At 39.7% G+C, this 9336-nt stretch overlaps 1 protein-coding gene across 1 annotated transcript; it reads right to left on the reverse strand.

Annotated features, from left to right (window-relative positions):
• Nucleotides 1-293: 293 nt before the first annotated feature.
• On the reverse strand, nucleotides 294-8984 carry LOC120551582 (stonustoxin subunit beta-like). The gene is made up of 4 exons (XM_039789068.1): nucleotides 8927-8984; nucleotides 8632-8731; nucleotides 985-2454; nucleotides 294-865 (listed from the first exon to the last, which is right to left on the reverse strand). The coding sequence occupies exons 2-4, from the start codon at nucleotides 8720-8722 to the stop codon at nucleotides 294-296; spliced, it is 2133 nt and encodes a 710-aa protein (XP_039645002.1). The 5' UTR covers nucleotides 8723-8731; nucleotides 8927-8984.
• Nucleotides 8985-9336: the final 352 nt, after the last annotated feature.

A 9336-nucleotide genomic window follows, 5' to 3' on the forward strand; every position in this document is an offset into this window, starting at 1 on the left:
AAGCTTATTATCTTTAAGTATGACTATTACAAAATATGTATTATCTATCAAGCAATGAAAGTTTAAACTTATTATAAATCTGTGAAGTACTAACCAGTTTCAGAAGAAGGCTGCACATCAAATCAACATGAACATATTGACAGAAAATCACACATACAGCCACCTATTGATTACATCATCAATGTTCCTGGTCCCTCTGGGTTTGAATGCATTGTTTAAATTTGTGAAGCATGTTCAAGATAAAATCTAAACCCATTTCCCTATTTACAGACCAAGATTCTAACAGGTCTTCATCATTGCTCTTGATTTTGTTCAACTGGACGCAGGTACGCAAAGTTGGCTTTGTGATAAACCTTGAATCCTGGGTAAACAGGTTCAGTGAATGTGGTGCGAAAGGTGTAGAGGTGCGTCAGCGTGTTAGAGGAGACTCTGTAGAAGGACAGAGTTCCAGCAGGCCAGTCCAGATACACCCCAACTATGTTACAGCCAGAGGGGAAAGAAATTTCCTTCACTTTCTTTCCATTATGATATGCTCTGATTAAGCGTGAGGGGACAGTTGATTTCTGGCCTAAAGTCCACGAAACTACATTATGTCCAAGCTTGCCATCTGAACGGTGCGATTTTCTGTCAATTTTACAGTATGCAACGGCAACATAAACAGATTGTTTAGAACTCTGACTCCACTCCACCTCCCAGTAATGTTGCCCAGATAAGCTTTCTTTGCACAACACCTGAGGATGTGTATCAAACCTGTCTGGGTGATCAGGATAGTACTGCTTCGCGCCACATGTTGCCTTCTTGTTTCCCTCAGACAGAGTGAGCAGGCAGTTAACAGTGTTTGGGTCCAGATTGAGATCACAGGCATCTGATGGAGAGACCAAAACAAAATGTGTTATCAGTTATTCTGATGGTCAAACAGGTTTCTGGAGGAGAGTTATTAGTACAGCATGTTTTTGACTTGAACAAAAATTTAAACAGACTTACACCAGATCAGATCTCTTCTGTCTGTGATTTTCTCCACAGGAGGGAGTTCAAGGTTTGAAACATCTTCACTGACCAAATTGCCGCTCTTGTAATGGTAGATGGTTGCTCCTGTGTAGTTCTTGTTTGCAATGACTGCTATGAGGAAACGGAATCGACTGTTGTTCTTCTGTGCTTTGGCAAAGTTATGGAAAGCTTTGGTTTTTTCTCTCATATTACTAAAAACTTCATCTGAGTAGTACCATGGATCTTCAATGGTACTTCCTAATTTTTGAACGCCCAAGTAGTCGGCCATCACATCAAGGTCGGTATCACCCCTTTCCACTGAAGTGAAAACAAAGCACAGAGCATCTTCTACACCTGGAGCAAGAACCTGTCTGTCCAGTTCTGACTGATTTGGGACGATCTTTGTTCCCTCCATGGTATCTACACAGGATCTGATGACATTGATTTCTCTCTCTTTACGATCCAGCCACTGGGTTAGTTTTTCCTGACTGAATGGTGACTTGTCTCTGTCTTCAAAGAGTTGGTACAGTGAGATCTCATCTTCTTTACCTTCACGGATGGAGGAAAGATTCTTTGCCAAGGCCTGCTGGAGGTTAGATGCATAATTACCACATAATTTTTGGAGAGTGCTCAACTCTTCTCGAATCACAGAAACATTCTTTACCACTTTGTCTTCTAGAGAATCGTTGCATCTCATTTCTATTTCCCTTAAATCTTCTAGATTATCCTGGGCCTTCCTAACTAGTCCGTCGCTGATCTCCCTCGTCAGCTCAGCAGCTTCAGGGTCCAAATTTTTCAGCGGCATCAGCCAGACCTTCACTGGAACAGCCTTCTCTCCTTTTTCTCCCAGTAGCTTTGGGAGTTGCTCGTAGGTCTTCACTGCATCTTGAAATGTTGAAGGGTTGCTTTCAAGAATTAAGTCTCCGTGGAATTTGCAGGATAATTTATTGGTCAGGTCTTTTTCTTCATTAGTCAACTTGAGCTCAGTTTTCGCCTCAATTTTTTTAAATTCAAAATAGGGGATCATCGTTATCGCAGCACGCATTCTGTCCTGGATGTCCTGAACACTGCTGGCCTCAAACTTCTCACTGTCAAACACAAAGAAAGCATTTGCCCCATAAAGGATGCCTGTGACTACATGTGTTGCTGAGCTCTTCTTAATGACATCCATCTGTTGGGTTTCCATGGTTAGATGTTCAATAATTAACTGCGTGAAGTTGGTGGTAGCTTTGTACTGACACGTCACTCTGCTCTGATTGTAGAATTTCTTCTTATCATTCAGATACTTGGCAGATCCTCCAACTTCAATCTGTCCACACAGGAAACTGGCCTTCATAGAAGGTTCAACATCCAGCAGAGTGCACTTGGATTCAGTGGAGTCAGATGTAGAAATTTCAAATGCACTGGTGCGCTGAGAGATTTCAGTTATCTTCCCTTGTAGAGTTTTATCATCCCACAATGTCAAACCTATAGAAATACGAAACCATCAGTCATCTCTTAAAGCAGGAAAATCATGTTGATGTAAAGTCACAGAAAACTAATAATAATCATTTAGATTTCTACATGTTGCAGCTTATTCCTAACTCAGCAGTTCCCTAAACAGCTTCTATATAAATTGCTTGATTCATTCTTTGACATGGACCTACTTAATAAAGGAACTACTGGATTGAGAGGTTATGGCAACATTATACAACAATTTGTATTTTTACCTTTATTTTACCAGGGAAAATAATCATATTGACATTACAATCTAATTTACAAGTGAGCCCTGGCCAAGAAGGCAGCACATAGAGGATACACTTTAAAGGGGTGATAGAATGCAACCATTACACCTCTTTCCTCTGCAAATCTCACAATTTGAAACTGCTGCTGAAAGCAGGCGAATCTCAACAAAGCTTAAAGTTGATTTCAACTCGGTGGCTGTACCTTATTTGGCTCTACCATTTACCTTTGTCACAACCCAACATTTACATAGCCCACTGATCTGGGATCAGTTTGTCTTGTGAGTCATAGGTCACGCAGATCTTAAATATTTTAAACGTTGTCCGTCCGCTATTTCATTACTAAATTCACTTCTGAGACTTTTTTATACGACAAAACAACTATGTAGAGCTCAAATACGGGCTGTTTTCCAAAAATGTATGGCTAATTGCAAATTTAGTCCAACTGTTTCGGAATTCAGAAGCTCCGCAGTATGACGTGACAGCCGGTGACTGCCCGGACTGTCCACCTTGATAGACCCAGCTAGTTAATTTACAAATGATGAAATACGAGTAACAAATTAGACACACAGATGCGCATTCACAGATACAAATGCCTCTGCATTCATTTGTGACTTGTGTTTCACAAGTCACAAATTAGAGACACAGATACAACACAGATTTACAAATACAAATGTGTGTGTGTGTGTGTGTGTGTGTGTGTGTGTGTGTGTGTGTGTGTGTGTGTGCGCGACACACTGGAGGATGAAAAAACTGTAACAAAACTGTGTATCTGGTGCTTTGTACAGTAACATTAGTTGATGAGTTCATGTGTCAGGGCAGAAATTAAGATTGAAGCCAGCGGCGGCCGGGCATGTCTGGATATGTCTGTAGTTTGGAATGTTAACAGACAGTGTGAAAGCAAAGCTGGCGCTGAGAAAAAAAGGGATTGTTTTGCGCAGAAATTTTGATATATTTGATTTAGGTAGGACTTGAATTCAGTGTGTGAAATACATATAAAAACCTGCAGTTTTACCTGATTTTGCCAAACTCTTTTTTAGTTTGCGGATTATCATACTTGTATGTACTTGTATGTACTTGATCTTGGATTGTATTTAGATTTACTAGGTGCTAAACGTGTAGTTAAATATGAAGGAGTGTATCCTTTTGAGCCTTCTTGTGTTGAGTGAGGGCCAACCAACCATTTGATATGATACACAGTGATGGGTAGAGTACTTTGCATGCACTATAAATCTCAGTGGTTAATGATACACAGAATCCAATGATTTTAACAGGGTCTTTGTGGAGTGTCTGTTAAACACATCTCCGAAAAAGGTAGATTCAACCAGCTTTTTCCTGACTTTCTGTGTGAAGCAAGAACTGCCTTTGAGGTAAAAACCCAGCTTTAAAGTGGTGATAGAATGATTATATAGGGTATTTTAACAACAACAGAGAGCAGAAGCCAGCAGGCAAGTGTTCATAAACTTCTGGTGTACTTACAAACTTTCCAATCCATCGTTTTATGAGTACATAACCTATATGTACTAGTGCAGAAGTTTAGTATCATTTCGGTCATTATTAGTGGGGTCATTTACGAGATACAAACGTGGGTCCATTAGCCCCTGCGCTAATAAGCTATTCAGCTGATAATGCTACTCTGCGCTAACTCTCCCAATGTTAGACCCAGGTGAAAAAAGCTTCTCGGGGACTGTTTGGCTCGAGGTCATGGTGCAAAGGACCCTAGGGTGAAATTACTCTGAACCATCACTTTAAGGTCTCCTAATGGGGTATGTAACATTGGTTGGGCTAAAAATTGCCCGAATGCTATTTTATTGGGCCCTTAACTACCCTTTGAATATGGCTCTATTTGTAACAAGAGCTTTTCTTACAAATATGGTATGCTCATGAATATTCAGAATGAGCTGCGCGCTGATATGTTTGAGCAAACTACATAGAAACACATGGGATACTCGACAGCAGGTCTCATATTTCAGACACTGCAAAGTTATACATTGTTTGTCGGGCTATTTCGTTTTTAAATTCACTTCTGAGACTTTTTTTAAGCAAGAAATCAACTATATAAAGCTCAAATATGGGCCATTTTACGAAAATTGATGGCCAGTTGCAAATTTGGTAAGACTGTGTGTCGGATTTCAGTGCCGGTGCTGCCTGTGTTGCTGCCTCGCCGCCGGCTGGCAGCCCACAGCACTCCATACCCGCGCAAAGTCACCGTCTTTTGGGCTAATGGACAACCATGGCCCGTTGTGTGAGAGTGAGAGCGCGGTCAGCGAGCTTGTTACACCAGCAATCTCTTACCACATGTTATGCACATGTCATGCCACTTATACAACATCTACCTAAATGTCTTATAAAGCTAACAACGGTGTCCGATTTCAAATTAATGAATATTTGTGAAGACTAGGTGTTTTGTTAGCTGCGGCTGTCCCTTCAATCCTAGCTAGCTATGTGTAGCTACAAATCACGGATAGTTAGCTTCATTTTCGGCGTAAATTCGAGTATATTTACAGTTTGAATTTTGTCACGCCACTTATACAACATTTAACTAAATGTCTTATAAAGCTAACAACGGTGTCCGATTTCAAGTTAAAGAATATTTGTGAAGACTAGGTGTTTCGTTAGCTGCGACTGCCCCTTCAATTCTAGCTAGGCCTATATGTAGCTACAAATCAATAAGGAGTTTATTTTACATCATATGGACATTTAGAAAGGAGAAATGCAATACATTCTTAATTCCAAAACTATATTTAGCAATTATTTAGTCAACATTTTTTCCTCATCACAACATTTTTTTTCATGGAACTTGTCCCATTTTCTCAAAATATTCTTTTCACATTTCCATTACTCTCCACATGATGGGCAGAGTGTAACTGTGTGCTCTCTGCAGATGTGCTTCTTTTACACTTGCATATGCCATGCATAGCTGGATTTGGCATCACAGGATGCCCATATTTTGATGCCATACTTGGCAGTGGCAAGGGACAGCGCCCCCCTGAATTGAACAAAGCTTTCGTCTACAGTGACATGGGAACCAGGATTGTACAAGACAGGTACAATTTCGACCCATTTATCCCTTACATCTCTGATTACAGCTAGTTTGTCTTTTTCACGTCAACGAGCTCTCGTGTGGTGGAACACCCGAGATATCACTTGAAATGACTCCAGAGACATTGTTGCTCGAAAGATCCGGATCAACAATAGCATTGTCCTTGGTCTCTGAAAGATCCTCTGACCCTGAAACCTCTTCCTCTACATCACGATTACCATCAAAAATACGTGCTAAAACTTCTTGAGTGGCAAATCTTCGGCAGCTCATTTTGTAGTGTGCATGTCAAAGAGATGACATAACAACAGTGAAGAGGACAAGCGTGAGAAAGCTTCTCCTCCTTTACAAACACACATCTGGTTCTAAATGGGTGTTGAAAGACAGTCAAATTGCAAATAAATGCAATCAAAATAAAGGGCATCAAAGAGAGATATTTATTTTGGGTCTCTGGGTCAAAATGACCCGCAACATCATTTTTGTATACAAACTCTGAACAGACATTCCATTACACATCAGTGTGTTCTGATTTAACAGACAAGTTTATGACCCTAAATGAGATAATGTCATAAGATTTCATGAAGAAAAAGATAGGTTAACCAGTATTTTGGGCAACACAAAAACGGAAATGGGTCAAATTGACCCTTAACATAATACGAGGGTTAAATTCGGGCAAATTGAATATGTTGAAACAGGAATTAGAAGAACAAGAGGTAAAACTAATGAAAAAAGACTAAATTAAGACAAAGGCAGGCAAAGAATGCAAAAACACACATGCAACTGCCTGAAGAAAAAGAAAAAAAAACTCAGATAGAGAACAACACCTGTCCCGCTGTTTGACTGAGTCCAACACTGATGAGGAAGGTAGTGCTGACACACACACACACACACACACACACACACACACACACACACCCGAAACAATGGTAAAGATTGTTTCCGACGATTTGTCAAGTGCTAGTGGACGAACCTCTGACAATGGAAGAACATGGAAGATGCTATTGGTAAAAATAGATATAATCATTAAAGCAATTTGTGTATTGTGATGAGGTTGTAATCAAAAGGGTGGAATGTAATGGGAAAAATTACATTTAAGCATAATTCCTTATATTTTTATGTTTTATTTCTACTTTAATTCTCTCACATTATTGAAAGACAGTTTATCTCAGTTTCTGCTTAACTGCTGAGACATCCAGTCTGGAATATTATGTGAGCACTGTTTGTCTGAACAGATAAAGGTACAAGGTCACACTTAAACTATCCCACCCAAATCTCTATTTTTTGTTTCTTTCTAGAAAGGCACAGTTGTCTTACAGTCATTACTTTGAATTAAAACCACTATTGATGTATTGGTAGAAAAGTATAAGGATAATAAAGACAACATGAGCCTCTTTCCCCATTGATTCCAATGGAAGCAATCCTAAAACTTAACCCTGGTAAGATGGCCGCCAAGTGGTTCCATCCTGGAATGGCAAGTCAGAATTACATGTCATATCTATTGTTCTATATCTATGATGTGAGCACTGTTTATCTGAACAGATAAAGGTACAAGGTCACCCTTAAACTATCTCTAGTTTTCTCATGCCTGTTTAGATGTAACGGGGGGGTGAAAGTCGTACAGGGAGGAGGAGGTGAGATGACTCCAAGATGTCTCTTGTATTTCTCTGATTGTCTTCATGTGTATCAGATTGCCTGTCAAAATTGTAGCGTCATAATAATCCAAGTGCGTGTGTGCTGTCACTCTGAAGATGCATATAAGCCTGGTGTTCTTGTTCACTCATTTGAGAAACTGACTCCACACTGGGCTGCGGCCTTTTGTGAAATCATGTTGCTCCAATTTGCAAAAATATATATATATATATATATATATGTTTTTAATAAAATACAAAAACCCAACTTGATTCTAGTCTCAGTCTGTCTCATTTGTTTCAATTTACTAAACTCTGAAAACCTCTCCCCCTGCTGCAAAGGAAACTTCCACAACACTATGACGGGGTAAAATTGGTTTTGCATTCTATCACCCCTTTAATGTAATGCATTGCATAACAACACAACAATGAAAAGTCCTGTATGGGCCTTTTAGATATAGACATTTTACATTAGTTAAGTATTGTATGTGTGTGTGTGTGTGTGTGTGTGTGTGTGTGTGTGTGTGTGTGTGTGTGTGTGTGTGTGTGTGTGTGGGTGTGTGTGTCTGTGTCTGTGTCTGTGTCTGTGTGTCTGTGTGTGTTTTGTCAGGTGACAAAACTCTGCCCTGCTCTAATGCAAAGATTTGGAAGACTGCACACACAATCAAGATTGACACCAAAACTATATTTTTTGCTCTAATAATCTCACTCCCTGATTGATGATTTCTGCAGTACCAAAGGAATTGACCATAAAAACAGTTTTCACTAATTTGGAACCAATCCCCAATGAGCGTCAGGTTTCATAGGCAAGGCAGCTTTATTGAACATTTCAGCAACAAGGCAACTCAAAGTGTTTTACGTGAATTACAAGAATAAAAGTTATAGTGCGGTATAAGAAAATAGGGCAACCCTACTCTCCAAGCATGTTGTAAAAATGGCTCCACGGATGTAATAATTGACTGAAATTCTACAACAGTAATTACAATTACATTTTTCATATTCTGTGCAGGAAAATATACCAACAATTTATCATGCATCCATAATATATTCAACTAAAAAAAACGGAATTCCAAAGCATTTGCTAATTATTTTCATAGGGTTAGGGGTTAGGATTAGGGCTGGATGTTTTTTGTTTTTTTTTAGACAGACAGTGTTGTCTGTCTGTTTTAATGCTTTATGAAATTACTTAAGCGTTCCTTTAAGTAGAACTGTGACAGATAGATTTAGAAATATGTTGAATGTAGTCAACACTTACCTGGGATCAGCTCATCTCTCCGAGCATCATAGAGCATTCCCAGGGTGAAAGGTCGACCCAGGGCAGCAACGGTCTTAGTATCTGAGGCCATTTCTCCAACCTGTTGAGGAAAGTGAACAAGCATTGAATACTTAGAGAGACAGACAGACTGATGGCCTATGATGCTCAGAAAAACAGTAATTCCCTGTAGACTCTAATCTGACTCTAAAATGGCAGTTTTACACAGTTCAGTAAAAGTCTAAATATATATCTCTTCATGTCACCCTCTGTCTCTGTCCACCCAGGTTGTTCTCACCTGGTGAAGTTGTGTAGATCAGACGAGTTGTGTGAGAGTCTTCTTGACTTCCAACAGGAGCTTCCAATGTGATGATCTGATGCTGTGAGATTCCTTATATCCTGTCAGAACACCCACCTCAAACCTGGGACCCCTCCCTCTGACATGCCTCCTTCACACCTGGAATCTTTCCATTTTGGCAGATCACCTTGCGTGTGAACACCTCTAGATATGACAATAACTGTTTAACAGTCCCCCAGGTGTTATATCAAATGGGAGTTAACTTTCCTTCCTCATGTCAACAGACACAATGACAAAGATAAATAAAAGAAACACAGTCTATTCTGTTTAAGTCCTCTGACACCACACCCACCTCAAAGTTTAGTACAGCACTAGAGGCCAGATTTACAAACTCTACTGGTTCATCTGAC

Source organism: Perca fluviatilis, chromosome 21 (genome assembly GCF_010015445.1).
Source record: "Perca fluviatilis chromosome 21, GENO_Pfluv_1.0, whole genome shotgun sequence".
In the NCBI taxonomy this organism is placed as follows: Eukaryota; Metazoa; Chordata; class Actinopteri; order Perciformes; family Percidae; genus Perca; species Perca fluviatilis.